Raw genomic sequence first — 18,929 nt, 5'->3', positions numbered from 1 at the left:
GCCAAGCCCACCACAACTCCCCTTGGCTTCACCCAGCTAAAGATCCTCCAACTTGCACCATTCAAGTTCTGACTATTGAGATATCCAGACTCTACCTATGGAGAACTTCAACTAGCAATGATACTTAAATAGAACATCCATATTCAGAGACAACACAGGAAGATGCCTTATACAGAATCAGACCATTAGTTCATCTCATTCAGTACTGTCTACCTTAATTGGCAGTGGCTCTCCAGGGTTTCAGAGATGCTGGAGACTGAACCTGGAACTTTTTGCACACAAAGCATGTAGTCAACTCAGTCCTTCCCCAATACATTCATGAAAATCAGATATTGGTGACAATCATCTGGAAAATACCATTTGCCTTATGTCCTGCTTATAAAATTCCCAGAGGCATTTGGTTGGCCAAGGCCAAAAAGAACATTCTGGCTAGATGGAGACAAGAGATTGCCTAAGACCACAAACCAAGTACAAACACAGAAAGGCTTTCCCTTCAGGCTTAATCCAGCAGCTCTGTCATATGCACCTGAGCCTCTGTTCTCTCAATTCCACCTCCAGAAAGAACAAAGGTGCTGAAATGGGCAGGTTCACCAAACCACAGCCACATCACTCACCTCTCCATGATCTGTGCCCAACAGCACAGGCATCTAGTTCTTGAATATCACCTGAAGAAACTGGCAGAGAGCACTGCTTTTCACAACTAGCACCACTCATTATGGATTCGCAAAACTTCATGAACGCTTATTATGTATTTATTTGTCCGACATTTTGGTCCTTATGATAGCAGTCAGCTGAGGGCTTGGGGTGAGAGGGTTTGACTTTAAATGGCAGATCAATGCACAGCATGCATTAGAAAGAGTCACAGTTGGCTGCAACCTTTATGCCTGAGATTGTTCAAGTCCACCTTTCTACCTTCCGATGTTTCTTCATTCCCAATATTTCTTCTACCTTTTCTCTCTCATTTTTAGCTTCCTCTGCCTACTTCTCACACTCACAAGAAATAACAAAAATAATGTTAGGGAACACAGCAAAATCTACACTGTCTGTCACACAGTTGCAACAATACATATTGTTAGCAAATGGATAAGAACAGTTAATTATCTAGTTTGTAATAGGTTGTTTAAATAAAAGAAAACAGTGCAAGCCCTCAATAAAGGCCCCTTTTTGGCTAATATAGAGGAAAGAAACAGTTTCTCTTCAATGTAAGACAACTTTTTTTATTAAAGCTATTGCTCAATGCTAAAAGAAAATGCTCTTTTTAGTAATTTCTTTTTTGTCATATTTAGAATTATGGAATAGTTTTTATTTTAGTAACACATTGACATGGCTGAAAATTAAACGCACAGTGTCTCAGCTCTGTAAAAGATCTAATCGCCAGGAATCATTTTATGGTCCCAGTAAAAATTAGAAATATCACGTCCTTGTGGTTCTTATTAGAAAGGAAGTCATGGTTGTTTCACTTTGAAAAGCTTTGCATTGTACTGGAAGAAAATGTAATTTTCCATCAAATCGGAGAGCACAGAGAAGATTATTGACACATCTATGAATTCTAAGGGGCAGCAGGTCTAGTTCCGAAGGTTCAGATATTTTGCTCTTGTCAGTTTCACCAATAAACTGGGGAAAGCAACTTTTAATCTATGATTAAAGATTTAGGATGGTATCCGATGGTAAATGTCCACAGAAAGAGTAGCAGACAGTCCATTTATAGATAGATGGTAGGTTGGAAAGTCAACTTATGAAGTAAGCAAGTAATGCATCAGCCCACAGCATCTGAGTGTGTGTGGATGCCTGGAAATCCCCACCTGGAAGTGTCGTGAGGGTGCCTGGAAGTCAAATATTTTTAAAAGGATATGATATGGTGGCAACTACTAAAATCAGGCCCCAGAATAAAATGTGGCAGGCCTAGTCTTGCTTCTGGGGTTTCAAGAGTGGGTAGCAGCATCTGGATTAACCCAGAGCAGTCTCTAGACCATGACATATACAAAATGTGCAAGCCAAGAAAATAAATGTTTAACCTGTTAGCCTAGCTACTGTTTCCCAAGGAGGAAGCAGCCAATGGACTATTTGATTCAATCTCCTTGCCATCACTGGAGTTCCCATACGCTTCCCCAAGTGAAATGCTCGGCATGTGCAGGTCAGTAAATGAAGTTCCATCCATCCCTAAAGCACCCTTTCTCAGGATCTCCTTCTCTTTGTAGATGCCAAGAATGATGCCTTGGCTGCTTAATTCAGAATGTTCCACATGTTAGCTCACAACATGTTGAGCAACTGTGTTAACCAAGATGGATAGTGCTGTCAAAGAGGAAGCTGGTTCAGCATGACAGAAGCAGTGGGATATAGTGACCTTTACATTCAGAAAGAAATGTCCTTAAAATGGCATGAAGTGGTTCTTTCAAAACACTTCTCTCGCTTTTTTATGTTTGGTAACTGAGTGCAACATTGCTGGACTCTGTTGTTACACATATGTTTTATTTCCAATCATACCTTTAAGCTCTCTCACAAAGCTGGTCATGATTCATATTCTTTATCTCACTTCTCTCTCACACACACACACACACACACACACACACCCCTTCAAAATTCTATTTTATTAGTAGCCCATTTTCCAGGATATCTGGGATTTATTGACATCAAAACTCATATAGAACATGTCCAGATTTGTCAGCTGCATTTTAAATTAACTAATGAACATATTAGTTGATGTCCCGAAACAGTTTAAAAACTGCTCATAGCCCAAGTCTAACCAGCTTTGCTAAGTAGTAATTCCTGTTGAAATAAATGGAATTTATTTCCAACGATGCTTAGAATGACAGCCTTAAATTATTGTCATTGTACAAGCCATCCAAACTATTGATCATAACAAGGAAAACCCACAATTTTTTTGTGACTCAAAAGATATCATACTGCTCCTTTATAAAGGTTTTACTAAAATTCAAGGATAGATCATTTCAGGCATTTCCTTTTTTGAGTGTGATAGCGCTGGTTAGGGCTGCAACATTTCAGCTGCAATCCTAAGAAGTAAGGAGTAAACCCAATTGGACAAAATGGAACTTACTTTCAAGTAAACATGTAAATGATCATACTGTTAAATGATCAAAAACTACTTATGCTCTACTAAAAAAGTGCTCTGATTTAACTGGGTAGCAGACCGTTTTTGAAAAAAATAATAAAGTACTAAAACTATAGATTAAAAGAGAGATTCTCCCTTCTTTTACTAACAGGAGGCAATGTCTTTCCTAATAGGAAGCCTGCTATGATGCATACATCATCTAAAAACTAAGTATGCTTCTTGCCACTGCTTTTACTAATGTCAATTTATGCAATTTAATCATTAATCAATTAACTAAAGCTCTTGTGAACAACTAAAATTTTTTAAATTGGGTGATATGATAATGATACATCTAAAATTGCAAGAGAATGTTCAGCTTTTCTCCAGGTAAATGCATATGTTTAAAACAAAAGGCAACTCAGCTGTATAACACATTCAAAACATTATCTCAATTAATATATTCAATTCTGGACTGCAAGTTAAAAAGTTTGATTTTTTTTAAATGATTTTTCCCTCTTAGAAAGCTTGCTCAAAGCTAACATTTTTATAACCTAATCTAACCAGGCAACTGAAGTGGATTTTCTTAAACAACCTGTCACTCTACTTGTAGGGAAACAATTACCTATAAAATATCTGTTGGGAGGACAAGTTAATGTTGCCACTCAGCCGTCTTTATATTTACCATTAATGTCTGCTCATGGCCTGGTTTGCATGGCATGTGAAGCTAAACCTTGACTTAGTGCAAACACATGAGCTCCATGCGAGATGCTCGCAGTCACTTTCCTCCTTCCTGGCCCTTTTTGCTACCATGCAGAGTTAAGCCAAGGTTTGGCTTGGCGTGTCATCCAAACCTGGCCCCATGGTTATGCTCTCTTCAGACTAACCAGATGCTGTAACCAAGAACAAACCTCGGTTACATTTTATGGTTAGTCTGTAGAGAGCTTAACTACAAGCCCAGGTTCAGATGACACACTAAGACGGGTGTGGGGAACCTGTAGCCCTCTAGAGGTTGATGAACACCAACTCCCTTCATCCCTCGCCATGCTGGCTGGGGCCGAAGGGAGTTGTACTTTAATAACACCTGCACTAAGCCAAACTCTGGCTTAGCTCAGCTTGCCATGGCAGCAAAAAAGGATCAAGCAAAAGCTTCTATTCAGAAGCCCACACACTCACACTAAGCCAAAGTTTGGCTTAGCACAACATGTGAAACAGGGCGATGTACTGTGGTGTCAAAATAAGCTTTGCAGGCTGTCCAATATGCTCCTGTTAGATATACAACTGGACATTTTTTATTTCTGTGGAGGCAAATTGTGAGCCAAGCAGCAGGTGGAGGTATTCGCAATGTGCAGCCTGATCCTAGGCATGATTATTCAGAAGTCCTGCTACGTTCAAGAGAACTTATTCCAAGTAACTGAGAATAGGATTTCAGCAGATTCATAGGTTTACTGCTAGATCCCTTATTTGACTTTAGAATACACTCTGAGACTATGGAGGAACTTCTTGTATGCTAGTACCCAATCAAATCAAATACTTTTGTGCAGTACCTTGTGCCTGAGCAGCAGAGCTGTGAGAATATCCGAGAGCCAGGAGTGCTGTCTCCACCAGCTGACTAAAAAGCACATCTTTGCGAACCAGAACAAATTCTGCATGTTCTTCTCGATTATCATATTCGAGAGAAGTGTCCAGCTGCTCCACCACACAAAAGACAGGAATCATCAAACCTGGAGGAAGAAAGATAGTTAAATCCACCATTAGAGACTATAGCTGCTGGATCAGACCAAGGCTTCATCTAATCCAGGGTCCCATCTCCCATCGTGGCCAACCAGATGCCTTTGGTAGGCCTGCAAGCAGGGCAGGAAGGCAGCAGCCCTCTCCCACTGTATGTATGCCCAGCAGCACTAGCATTCAGAGGTATGCTTGCCTCTAAACATGGCAATCCCACTTTGCTGGCAGACCTGTTATCTGGGGATTTGTTTAACCATTTTTAAAAGCCACCTAAGGTAGCAGTCCTCACCAAAATAAAACAGTTTTATCCGACCTCTCACTCAAAGACTCCCAAGGCAGCTAACAACATCTTTATACAAATCTACTAAAATTACAAAAATGTAGAACAATAAGTAGGGAATATATATTCAAGCAAGAGTAAAAAATATATATCAAATTTCATTAAAATCTAGAAAGAAGAAAAATTGGAAAGTGTCGTTTCAAGGCAGCTAGGATGGGCACTTGACAAATCAATAAGAAAGGGGTGTGAAATCCCACTAGCCAACTTTGGCAGGTGGGTGGGGCAACCCACCTGTCAATCACATGGCATTATGACATCATGAGTGGCAGATGGTGTCCTGGCTCAACTCCTCGGAATCAGACCCAGGATCATTGACATGCTTTTCTCCGTTATTTTCAAAGCGAAACTTCTAGAGCAGACTATAGATCAGGTTACAGAGATATCTAGGTCTCTACACAACATGGCTGAGCATGACTACTCAAGCTAAGCCATTGTCACAACAATCTGACAGCCTCCTGAGACCACTTAAATAGACTCAGGGCGGGCTCACTACTTGTGAAGGAACTGTCTCCTGGATTAGGACTGGGCCAGCAAACAGGCACACCTACAAATTGGCTGGTGGGTGGGGTCAGTCTGTTCATGCCTGCACAGCCAATGGAACATCCTTAATGACAGGGTAGGAGATGCCTCAACCAGTTCTTCCGCTATCTCCTTCTCCTGCCGTGACTCCTCCTGTCCTGAGGGTAGACTGGGAGGCAGAGCAGGAGGCATAGCATGGAGACGGGAGGTTCACCATCAGCCACCATCTCATCTATCGAAGGTGGTGCCTCAGGGGCAGAGCTGTCACTGGCCAGACTACTGAAGTCTTCTCTAGTTTCAACCCCCTCCCATTGCAGACCGCTGTGAGACCTCCGCTGGGAGACCACCAGATTCCAGTCCTCCTCCTCCCCACTCTGCCAGGAGTTCTCAACAGGGCTCATGACAGATGGGTTGTCCAGCTCAGCTGTCAAAATCACTTTCGCAAGGTTCCCAAGTTTGGGAACCACAGCACAAGGGGCATTGCCAGCCCTATGGTTTGCAGACCTCCCCACACTTCACCTTTCCACCTGAATAGAGGTAGGGAGTTCCAAAGATAAGAAGGTATAACAACTAAGAAGACCCTACTCTTTATTGCCACCTTCAAAAAGGGCAGGGGCACTGTGAACAGCTCCTCCAAGTGGACCTGAACAGTCAAGCTGGCTCATATACAACCAGGTGGTCTTTCAGGTACACAAGGTCAAACTACCACAGAATAATTGAGTTGTGTGAAACAGTACTTCTTTTTCTTTTTTCTAACTACAGCACATACAATAATTGTTAAAGATTAATAAAGAGATTATGACATGATCTTCTGAAGGAAATTATATCAAGTCATTTCAGAATTAAAATAAATAATCAAGCACATTATAATCATTATCAGTTTGCCCTAACCATAGTAGGTCCAATTTACCATAAATCAAGTATATTATTTGTCATTTATACAGTTTTTAATTGTGTGAAAGTGGTTTTCAAGCCTGAAAAGCTCATCTTCAGAACTATCAAATTATATACACAGCTAATTTTACCATTTTACATATAGGGAATTAAGACTTAATTAGCTAAAATTACCCACTAATTTTATTCCTGAGAGTAGCCTGAATTCAAGTCCTGCCTGAAGACAGGTGTTAGCACCTGATACCCCAGTGCCCAAGTAGGATCCACCAGAACTGATGTCTGTGCTAGGTACCTGTGCCTGGCAGCAGCAGCAAATAGCCATTTTTAAATTTCCCATAAAGCCCTCAATGGAACATTTGTAGGAAATTAAGATGGCTGCCCATCACTGTGGGCACTAAGTAAGCACACAGACAGGAGCCCACCAACTTCAAAGGGGAACCGCCAGAGGTTACCTTGCTGAGGAAATATCTCAAACCTGGAACAAGCCTTGAGTATTGGCCTGTACAACATAAGGCTCATGGGCCAATTTGTTTATAAAAATATTTTTATACCATGCTGTATTTGTACATATTTTGTATTTGTATAAATACAAAAATATTTATATTTATATATTTTTAAAAGTATATCAGAGTGGTTTACAACAATCATACAATTACACCGCATAAACATTTAAAATCAGAGATTAACTATTACAGAAAGACATTTTCTTAATTGCCTGCATAAGCTTGGTGGCATGGAAAGGTTTTCAGCAGACATTTAAAGGTTAATATAGATGTCTGCTGAATCTCTATTGGCAGAGCATTTCAGAGGACTGGGCCAATGACACTAAAGGCTCGCTCTATTTCTTGTTGCTGTCAAAACAGCCTCACCAACTCGGGTGACAACCAACAATGCTCCGGTAGATGATCTCAGTGACTTGAGCTAGGATACAAGGGTGCAGGTGGTCCCTAAGGTACCCTGAACCTAAATTGTGCTGGACTTTGTAAATTAATACACAGACCTTGAACCTGGCTCAGTAGTAGATGGACAGTCAGCACAGATGTTAACAATGGCAACAAGTTGTCATCCATATGTCCCCATCAGCAATTTGGCTGCTGCATTCTGCACCAACTGGAGCTTCCAAACCAGGCCCAAGTGCAGCCCCAGAGTACATTACAGTAATCCTGCCTCGAGATTACCAGTGGATGGACTACAGTGATCAGGTTGTCCAGGAACAGCCACAGCTGGTGAACCAGACAGAGCTGGTAAAAGGCACTCTTAGCCACAGAGGAAATTTGAGCTTCTAGTGACAGAGATGTACCCCCAAACTATGCACCTGCTCCTTCTGAGGGCGTGCAACCCCAACTGCAGCACCTTCCCCAACTATTTCCTGCCTCCTGAGAATTCCAAATACCCATTGTTTGCTACCCTTTCTCACCTCTTTCTGGAAACATCCAAGCCCATCAAATCCTAGAAATAAGATAATGCCTGCATCACTACATTTGCATTGCTTCTCCTCTCACTGGATTTAGTGGTTCCTCTCGAAGTTGGCACCAATGTTTCCAGTTTACTGCAGTCAATTATGCTGCACAACCCACCTTTATCTCAGGCACTGAGATGCATCTAAGAGAGTTGTGTTCCTGCTGCCATCAAACTTAGCGAGGAAGAGAACACAGAGAACAAGATGACCAGAAATAAAGAGAACTGGAAAATGGGAATGAAGAGGGGAAATGAGCACTCTAGGAAGCAGAGAGAGTAGGAGAACAGAGCAAATGGAAGAGTGGGAGAAGAAAGAATATACTCTATGGGGTATAGGGGCGGGGAGATGTTCACAGAAAATAGGCTAAACACATAACATAATGGCACACAACGTGCATGATGTGCTGGCATGAACTGAAGTGGAGCCTCTGGCTCACACATTTCTCCCTCCCCTCTTCTCCTCCCAAGCGTCTGGGAAAGAATGCACCAGTATTTAGTTTCACTTTCCTCTAATCTGGGCTTGTTGTGTACAGAGGTGTGGCTTATCAAAAACTCTGGTCAGTTTCAAACAAGCTAACTTCCAACCATAGGTTATAAAGCTGGCTTGTGTATATAGTCAGACTTTGCAATAAACCACCATCTCTGGTTTCTACACAACAAGCCAAGATTAGAGGAAAGTGACTTTAAATGCTAGCAAACGTCTTCTCCCAGACTCCTGGGGGGGAGGAGTGTGCAAGCCTAACACTTCCCTTGTTTAGTTCATATATGCAGTGTTATTATCACAGCTTAGCATTGTGCGAGTATTGGGCTAGTCATGCAACAACAAAAAATCACAATGAAAATAATGTGTTTCTCTTAATAAAAATATAAAAGTGGTCTTCAGAATTATTTGAGTAGTGCATCTTAGCACACATCTCTACATACTGTACCACTCTAGTACTCTGCCACATCTCAGTTTGAACATTTGAAAAATATATCAAAGTTGAATCATGGGATTTAAACTGCATGGGTCCATTTCTATTCAAAAGAGATTCTCCAGTTAGGACCACTTCGGTAATCTTTCACATTGGGAAGGAAGACATACACAATGAGAAAGTAAAATTTTTTGCAGAGTTTAGTCTGTGTTATTCGGACAAGGAAAACTGCACTACTGAAAGAAGAATATTCCGAAGAAATAACTGCTCGATTTATTCTAAGAATTCTGTTGTGTACATCCAGAAAAGGGGCATGCATCCATAGAAATCAGGCTAGAGATATATTTGAAATTCTAAACAACTTTGTCAAAAAGTTTGGCCTTATCCATGCTTAAAGTAGTAGTTAAATTCAAATTTTGGCTACCTGGGTACTAAAAACAGTGCTAAAAAAGTGTCCAAATGTATTATCATCATCAGACATTAAAAGTGTAGAACACCCTTCTAGGTCTTACTTGACCTACAAGACAATCAGTGAGATCCATCATAACAAGATGGCCCATAAGAATACTAGATTGGTATTGAAAGCTAGATTGAAACAAATCTAGACAATCAGTTCCATCTATGGTAAATGTCCCAACAGCTTTCAGTCCTGTCCCTGTGATAGACCTTCATAGGAATATCATTTCTGATTGAAATTTCCACTTGGATGACTTAGAAGACGTAGTTTGGGATGAGGGACAAAAATATTTGTTAATATTGTTAGAACTATCATTACAATATATTTCCAGTCTTCTCACTCAATTTAAAATAAAGAAAATTCCACCCGCAGCAAAACCGCACTTGCTTCTGTTAGATGGGGATATAGCTCCATGCTAGTAAAATGGCAGGAGAAAGCATTATTGTTCCATGAGAAAAGAGCTTCATTTGGAATGGAGATGCTCACTATGCTGTTTTGAGAATCCTGCCATTGCAATGTACTATATTCTGCCATAGCAATGTATTATATTTGTACCCCACCTTCAGCTCTAGATGATGAAAATATCCCTGCTTCCCTAATACAGTAAGAAAATCAGCAGATGAGAGTAGGGAACAACATAATTTATTTCTTATCAGGTTAAAATCTATTTTTAAATAAGTTTTGTGCTCTAACAAGTCGTTATGTTATTTGCTTCCAAACAAGAGCGCGATTCATTTTCGTAGTACAGTGTTACAGCAAATGAAGCCCATTAAAATTATTAAAAATTGGGAATAAATGGCACTATTGTAAATATCTTATGTTAGCCTTCCAGCTGCCAGAAAAAAAAGCCGGGGAAGAGAAAATAATTTCTCTAGAAAATAAAGTTTTCCTATTATAAACAAGGCCAAATTTCACTAACAAGGATAAAACTCAGACAAAGTTAGATGTGAACAGGAGAGAAAGCTCTCCCAAAAATTCTAAACAAAGGTTGTAATACAAAAACAAAAAAAAACCCTAAGTAACATGAAACGCAGTATAGAAATATAGAAACCAATCGTAAGAGAGAGATTCCCGCATATATCTATGCAGTTGAGCATTCCGAGGTTTTCTACTATCTGCCCTCCATCTTTATAATTAATCCAAAAAGACAGATTAGAAATACTATATCATCAGTGGAAGATCATCAAGATAGTGGCTGAACACTGACATTCATGACATTCATTATATAAAAATGAAAAAAATCTTGTTTTGTAAATGTACTTAAAATAAACCTGATTGAATTCAACAGAACTTGCTTCTGCACAAACGTGTATAATATTGCATCATAAATTCTGCTTACTTTTTGTTCTTTGTTCCACAAAACCTTCTGTACCTGATTATATATATTTATATACTGTTATATATTTGCTTGAGTTCTCATCTAAATGTCCTTTGCATGAAAAGTGATAATTATTGGCTGCAATATGAATCTCAGGCTCAGGCACTGCCACCTTCCCTCTGGTAGAGTTGAGAGGAGATCAGAAGCTTCCATTTCCATTTCTAATTAATCACAATTTAGCATCATCTTGAGAACATTCAGACCAACTTTCTGCAGATCAGAGATACAGTAAAATCATGAGGAAGATTTAGAATTCCAAACATTTTATGGGTACTGACTACATTTCCTCAGACTGATTTTCAAGAGGTTATCTTGTATACAATTACATTTGGGGAAGTATTTCTGTCGAGAATCTAGATAAAAAGAATTGATCCCCAATACATAGTCTGCACCAGATTCCTAATGCAGCATTCCAGGGTCCACGTTCTAATTCAGATTCAGTAAACTTTTTACATTTTAGACATAGCAGAAAAATTTACTGTTACTATGCTGAAGACTACATTTTTATGTTTACATTGAAATATATGGACATTTGTATCCGGACAAAAAAAAAATACTTCACTTGCAGACGACAACTGACCCTTAAGTCAGTAGTTCTTAGTGGCTGCCCTGGGGCAGGGGAGCACAATGCTTCAGGGATGGAGAAAAAAGTGGTCAGATCCTGAGGCAGGTGTCATTTTCCTCCCTTGAGTGGGTTCAATGACTCTGAGCAGAGGTCCTTCACTGATCCACACTAGATTTCTGGGGGTGACTGCATCGCCAACTGCTTTTCCTTCGGAACTCAGGGAAAGCGTCTCCTTTATTTTAATGCTAGTTCTGTGTGGTTAGGAGGAGGTTAGAGAGGTCCTGTCTCATTCCTCTTTGGCTGTTGGCACTTGATTACTGACACAAACCACAGATCTCCACATGCAATTGTGCACAAAAGTCTCTGCATGCTCATCTATAGCATCAGTTATTAATGTTGAGCTGACAAGCCACAAGGAAGATAAGTAAAGGAGGGGGCCCCATGTAAAAGTACTTTGAGAAGTCTGATACAAAAAATCCAGGAAGACACACAGCTGAGACAATCCAAACAAACAAACAAACAAAAATGCAGGTGGGGGGGTTGTTTTAATTTTTACAAGATTTGGAACAAAATATACATACTTGCTACCCATCTCCAAAACTATGTTTAATGCCAGCATACAGAGAACTTTATATTGTAGGTGATGGCATAGACAGCAGTTCAAATGTTTTTGACTAAGAGGAGATGTTAACAAGAGTTTGTAACAGAATTGTAGTTTGGAATGGTAGCAAAACCAGAATAGACATTTTTGTTTGGTTATTTTAAAATACTTATATCCCACTCTTCATCTGATATCACAGTGGTTCCATGTAAATATAAATTTAAAATGTAAATAAAATAAATATGCATATTATTACATTAACTACTCTAAAACTCCATCCGTTATAACTAGCAATGTATCTTATTCCAAGCTGGAAATCAGTAGCAAACACAACTGGTACATCTTAAGCCCAAAGCTTATTGCTGAGGGGAAGAAGTTCCATAGAGAAAGCCCCACCAGAAGAAAATGTCCTCAATCAAGTTGTGGCATATTATGCCTCAGCTAACAGCAATGCCACCAGAACATCCTCCAATGATTGCCAAAAATCTTACCTAATCTATCAGATAAGTTAACTTTCTTCCAGAGCTTGGAAAAGTTACTTTTTTGAACTACAACTCCCACCAGCCCAATCCAGTCGCCATGCTGGCTGGGGCTCATGGAAGTTGTAGCTCAAAAAAGGAACTTTTCTAAGCTCTGCCTACACTATCATTCTCATAGGAATTCCGAAAGTCAAAATCCAGTACTTTCCATTAAATCATAGCTATCCCTTGCATTCTGAACACAACAGCCAGAATACTACAGTCCACTGCAATGCTGGCCCATTTCTGACACACTGTCATTGGTGCTGGAATCCTACATAGACTTACTCTCAGATCCAGGGTACCTTAGGAACTGCCTGAACCCTTACATCCCAGCTCAATCACTGAGATCATATTCAGGAGCATCTTTGGTTGTCCTCAGAGTTTAGTGAGGCTCACGCAACAGCAACAAGAAACCAAGTCTTTAGTGTTACCAGCCCAGTCCTATGGAATGCTCTGCCGGTAGAGATTCAGCAGGCACCTTCTGTTATAACCTTTAAACATCTGCTGAAAACTTTTCTATGCTGCCAAACTTATGCAGGCAATTAAGAAACTAGTTAACTGATGATTTCTGGTTTTAAATATTTCCATGCTTTTAACTGTATATATGTATGATTTTTGTAAACTGCTTTGATATAATTTTTATGATATAGCGGTATACAAATATTTTTTTTATTTATAAATAAAATGAATTCAACACAACTTATTTCTGAGTAGACAAATAGGACTGCACTACACAACTGTCATATGCTATGGAATCATTTGGGTCAACAATCCATAATATGAACAAGTTCTTCATCAAGAGGCTGCTTCATATGATTGTCATATTATTTGAACAGGTTTCAAGTCCAAACAAAAGCTATGTATTTTCTGAAGGCTCTTCTATCTACAAAAGATAGATTAAATTAATCTTTTAATTTTCTTAATCTTTCTACTTTTAACACGTATCCTTCTTAATTTGTGTTGTATTTCATTTTTGTTGTGCTTTCTGTTGTTTGTTTGTACATGTTTTTGTGATTTTTTACTATGATATATTGTATTTTATCTTGTTTGTTCACCGCCCTGAGAGCTATTCTGCTAAGGGCGGTATATAAATTGAAATAATAAATAAATAAATAAATAAAAGTGGAGGGAAACCAACTCAAAAAGGTCAACACAAATCAAAGATAAGATTCTGGGTGCATAAGAATAGAGGAGGTACAGTTGGCAATTATACACCAGACCCCATATCACAGGAAATGTTGCTATTCCTCCATCTTGGCTACTTTTTAAAAACATTGTAGCCTGCTGGTGCGTAAACCAGAATAAGGGAGGGAGAGAGCATTGAACAACCTGCACCAAGTGAAGGGAAGGGTTGATTGAGAATACAGGAGGCCTACAGAGACTTCTCATACACCTTTAGAGCATGTCATACTGCCCATATGCATATAGGTCAGAGGAGGAAGAATGACTGAGCAATAGAATCCTACACGTGTGGGTGTTGCATCCGCAGAGGACTGTATCATGCCCAGCATGTTTGACAGAGAGGTCATGGCTCTAGTTTGCAAAGATGAGAAATGCAGACGTATGTATTGTATCAAATTCAGGTTTTACCCCTTTGTTTTGTTTTGTTTTTAAATACACTTACAGTGCAGTCCTGTACATGTCTACTCAGACATCAGTCCCATTTCATTTAGTGGAACTTATTCCCAAGTAAGTGAGTATAAAATTGTAACTTTAATGTATCTCCCGATCAGAGCTTGGAAAAGTTACTTTTTTGAACTACAACTCCATCAGCCCAATCCACTGGCCATGCTGGCTGGGACTGATGGGAGTTGTAGTTTAAAAAAGTAACTTTTTCAAGCTCTGCTCCCCATCCCCAACCCCCCTCCTCTCTCTCTCTAAGGGAGGAGGATGGGAAAATAGTGGCTAAAAAGGTTACTACTAGGAAATGAGTGTGTGTTTAGCATGCACTGAGTAGGGAGGATTAAGGCTACAGTGTGTGAGCAAAAAAGGTGGATGGCCTAAAAAGGTAGATTCAAAGTCATGGGGATAGAGGAAAAGTAAGAAATAGACACCAATACATTCCTGATAGATCAGAGATAGACAGCTTCTATATGCTAAGGGATGAACTATTCCCCAAACAGTAGTTGTGTGACTTTTGCCACACAGTCAAACTCTTTCATGGGTGGTCAGAAAAGAACTCCTGTTGGCCATGTCTATACTAGATTAACTAATAGGCAAAAACCCTTGCAGTTTAAGAACGTACCTATAGCCAACAGATATTTCTATCAAATTTTAAAAAGCAAGGAAATTGGGCACTAGGGGAGCAGGAAACCTGACCTCCTCTCTGAGATATTGGACTGCCCTACAAATTTGTCAGAATGCAAACACAATTTGGGTTGGTCTTTCACAGTCTAATCCACTTCCTGTGTAGCTTGGAAGAATTTGGTAACATGTGCCTCTGAGCATATGGTGAGTGGTGCCAACACCTGCCATCTCCAAAGATGGAGAATTATATTTTTGTATGTTTGCACTTTTATAAATTTGTAGGGCAGGCTATGGCTCTGAAAAATGCATATTATGTACAAATGCAATCCTAATTTAGTTTTTTTTCTTAATACAGCTTAGCCATTTCATTTGTTGTTTTACAAATATCCCACTATATAATGACATGAATTAAATGAAAATAAACTAATATTTCACTTCAAAAGAGTGACACCATTTTAGAACTAGTACCATACCTGTTTTTATAAAACCACCTGTTTAATATATACTAGTGCTTATGATGCCTATAGCATTAAAAATGGTCCAGAGGGGTGCAGCTATAATTTTTAAATGCCAATTTCTATACCAAATTCCACCCACAATTAATTTTAATGGTTGTGTTACATTATCTTAGAAGTGCAACTACAAATAGACCTTGTACTGAAACATTAGGATATCATCATATGTAAGTTTACAGTAAAAGCTTTTTCCAAACACAGGGGGGGGGGGGGCGGGACCAAGAATCTATTAATGTCTTACTAGAAAAAACTGTTGAATTTAACAAGCAATATTTTACCACCTTTGGGATGATCTGCCTATGCACTGAATTATTATTATTAGTTCTTTTTTCTACTGTACAATATATTATGTGGCAACAATGGGAAAACCTTTGACCCTTCAGATGTTGGACTACAACTCCCATTAGCCCCAGGCCAGCATGGCTGATGGTCAGCGATGCTTGGCATTGTAGTCCAGCAATACCTGGAGGGCCACAGGTTAGCCCCCTTTGTCACATGGCATACATTGCAATTAAACATTCTACAATTTGGGGGACTGAACTATCAAATTCCCCAACCATTTTGACAGCATGACGGTATTTGATCATATGTAAATAATACATGAACACCAAATGCTCTTATGTCAGTGACATTCTATTTTTTTTTCTTAACTAAACCACAACATGATCTCAACAAAGGCAGAATTCTGGGTATGTGCACACACATTGTTTAAATGAAGGCACTGCCTGCTCTGAACCTTACATTTAAAAATAAAATCTTATAGATGTAATATGTTTTGTTCACTTAATTTCAGTTGAAATAAAATTATTAACTGTGTAAGCTATCTCATGTGATTCTAATAAAAACCAAGATCTACTGCTACAAAAATATTGTAAATAACAGCTGATTACAAATGTACAGAAGTTTAATGTCATTGCTCCATAACAATTAACTTCCTTGAGTTTTGGCAGCTCATGCTCTTTGTTACAGTTATGTTAAAGTAGTGCTAACCTTTTATGGTCCAAGGACAACATTCACCTTTCACTGACCTGGGGGGACGGGACGGGACTGCATGCTAGTGGTGGGTATAGTCACACACACACTTGTGCATGCATGCATACATGCACGCACAGCCCCATGCAAATCAAGTGAGGTGGAGCATTATCCCCTTTTTGCACCTGATGACTAGGGAGGGGGAGATCTGTATCTGCATCAGGGCACTGAGGTTAGCCTATCCCACCTCGATGTCTACTTTAAATATATATATTTAAATATATATATATATAGCCGCCAAAATTGAGGTAGAGGTCTGAAGACAGAAAAATGGGGGGGGGCTTGTTAAGGCCCCCAAACTAGGGGGTTATTTTATTTTTTATTATTATGAAATGTTTATCCCACCCGTTGCAACAAAGAAGCTCACAGCAACAAAGTAGAAAAGCAATACCATTAAAAATAAAAACATTTTTAAAGCATTTAAAAACCTTTAAGAATATCTAAAAACAACCCCTACTTTGAATAGCTGACTATATTTGACCTATGGCCACATAGCGCCCAAAGTAGAACAGACTCTGGAGAAGACCTGGGTGATGAGAAGGAAATGCAGGTGGAGTCATGGAGGCAGCACTCTTAATTTAGAACACTGAGTCATTTTAGATACAACACCAAACCATGGCTTGGACCATGTTCACGTAGTCATAGCTTGAAGGTGACAGAGTGGAAAACTTTCCAGTTCTTCATTATGTTTCATAAATTCATTAGTAACAATGAATGGGTGCCAACTGCAAATAAGTCTTAGGCAAGCTTGGCAGTTCCTAAGTTTTTAACTTTATTTTAACTTTATTTTAAATACATGTAAAATAAACATCCTAAATTAGATCATTCTCTAGGATGCCAGAAAATATTCGGATGCAAACCAAAAAAACTTCTGATGCAAATTAATTATTAATTATTTTGATTTGCATCAGAGTGGATAAAAAGCAGTGATTTTGTAAAAAAACATTTATTTTTTTTAATTTAAGCTAGTTTTTTACATTTAAATTGGATTTTTTTTAAAAAAAAACCATTAATAAAATAGTAAATTTCTCTCTCATTCAATTCGATCTTACAAAAATCTTATAAAAGTGCTAAACCTATGCTTACCGTCTTGAATTAATGGCTCTGTCACATTCACACACATTGAGTTACCTACCAAACATGGGCATTCATTTCAGTTTTTTGTCTCATGAAAATGGCCATATCCAGCCTAACTGCAAACTCTTACTTCTTGGAAGATCTGGATTTTCCCTTTCTGTTACAAAGTTACAAAGACACAGACTGGATGGGGGAATGGGATTGTTGTTGTCCTGAGCTTATGTGATGGTACACAAGGCAAAGGAATTAGGGAAGAGACGATATAGAAAAAGACAGTTGGAGACAGAATAGAAAGGAACAGTGGAGAGGAATAGAAAGAAAAAAGGGAAGACAGTGTATTACAGACACAGCTTCCTATATTCCATAACACCTTTGCCACAGAAGAACTGTCATGGCTTCTGGACAACGAGAGACCCTATCTGGCAATATTTTGAATAAACTCCTTCCTTGGGCAAAAAGGAAAAGATACAAACAGCACAAGAAGGAGATGCAGGGTCTACCTTCAAGAATTATGAAACATGTCAGGTATTTTCCTGTTGGGTATACTTTAATTTGGATTCCTGCATTGAGCAGAAGGTTGGACTCGATGCCCTTATAAGGCCCCTTTCAGTCCTATAATTCTATTACTGTACCATAATGAAACCTGCTTATTGGGAGAAAATAATGTGGATGAAGATGTGGATGTGTCTAAAGAACAATATGGATCAACTGGTTAATAAATTGAATAATTCACTTTGTAATGCATTATGGTAATGCATCATTTGCCAGGACTCTCTATGCCTTTTAGTAGTAGTGTTATTCAACAAGATGTTTGCTATGCTGGATGTTAATAGGAGGGAAAAGCTTAGCTCTTTATGGCTTGTTTCATTGGTTAACTAGGTTTAGAATCTGTAATCCAGGTTTACTGTACAGAAAGATGCAAAAAAGTTGCCACTGGGTGTCATTTTCTTATTTTATATTACATAACAGGCCCCTGATTTTGGAACATCATGGCAGACCATAACGCTGATGCCACAAGTGTGTTCCTTGTTTTACTTGTTTTACTTCAGCATAACTCAATTTCCCTAGGGAACTCCATTTTATACTTGTTTTCTAAAAAAAAAAAAAAGTTCAGCAGCTTGACACAAGCAGTATTGTATAATATTTTTAAATTAATAAAAATCAAGTTATCTGAACAATTCAACAAAGTGTACCCTCCTTGTAAAATGCTATATTGAGTTGTAAATTTACATATTTTAGTAATCAGATTTGCACCATTGTTTAAGAAATACATAAAGAACTAAAAGTGACTAACTTGATTTAAATCAAGAGTTTTTCTTGGGGAGCTAAATCTTGATTTAAAGCAATCCACGCTTATTTGCATAGAAAAGTTTTCTGAGAAATTTTTCCATTCAAAATTTTCCAGAAAACCCACATCACTGGCCTTAATACATATGCCCTTCACATCCTCCAGTTCTCTCCTTCATTCCAATTTAGTGACTGTCCTTTCATCCAGAAGTGGGCAATCTATCCTAAGGGAAAAAAGCAACACATGAGCATAGAGTTTGATCAATTAATGCCTTACTATGGTTTGCCATGGTGCCACAACCATCCCTATATTCCTATTGCTAATTCTTTGCTTTGTCACTTGAGCCATT

General features: G+C 38.8%; 1 protein-coding gene across 10 annotated transcripts in view; it reads right to left on the bottom strand.

Annotated features, from left to right (window-relative positions):
- The window catches only part of SATB2 (SATB homeobox 2), a 198,332-nt gene that overhangs the window by 150,020 nt on the left and 29,383 nt on the right, over positions 1 to 18,929 (bottom strand). For all 10 annotated transcript variants that reach the window (XM_061608085.1, XM_061608087.1, XM_061608082.1 and 7 more), the window contains one exon: positions 4,594 to 4,770. In XM_061608085.1, the coding sequence (XP_061464069.1) occupies positions 4,594 to 4,770 (177 nt within the window). The remainder of the gene's footprint in view (positions 1 to 4,593; positions 4,771 to 18,929) is intronic.

Source organism: Rhineura floridana, chromosome 2, assembly GCF_030035675.1.
Source record: "Rhineura floridana isolate rRhiFlo1 chromosome 2, rRhiFlo1.hap2, whole genome shotgun sequence".
In the NCBI taxonomy this organism is placed as follows: Eukaryota; Metazoa; Chordata; class Lepidosauria; order Squamata; family Rhineuridae; genus Rhineura; species Rhineura floridana.
The sequence above is the reverse complement of the archived record's forward strand: the minus strand, read 5'-3'. Positions and strand labels throughout refer to the sequence as shown.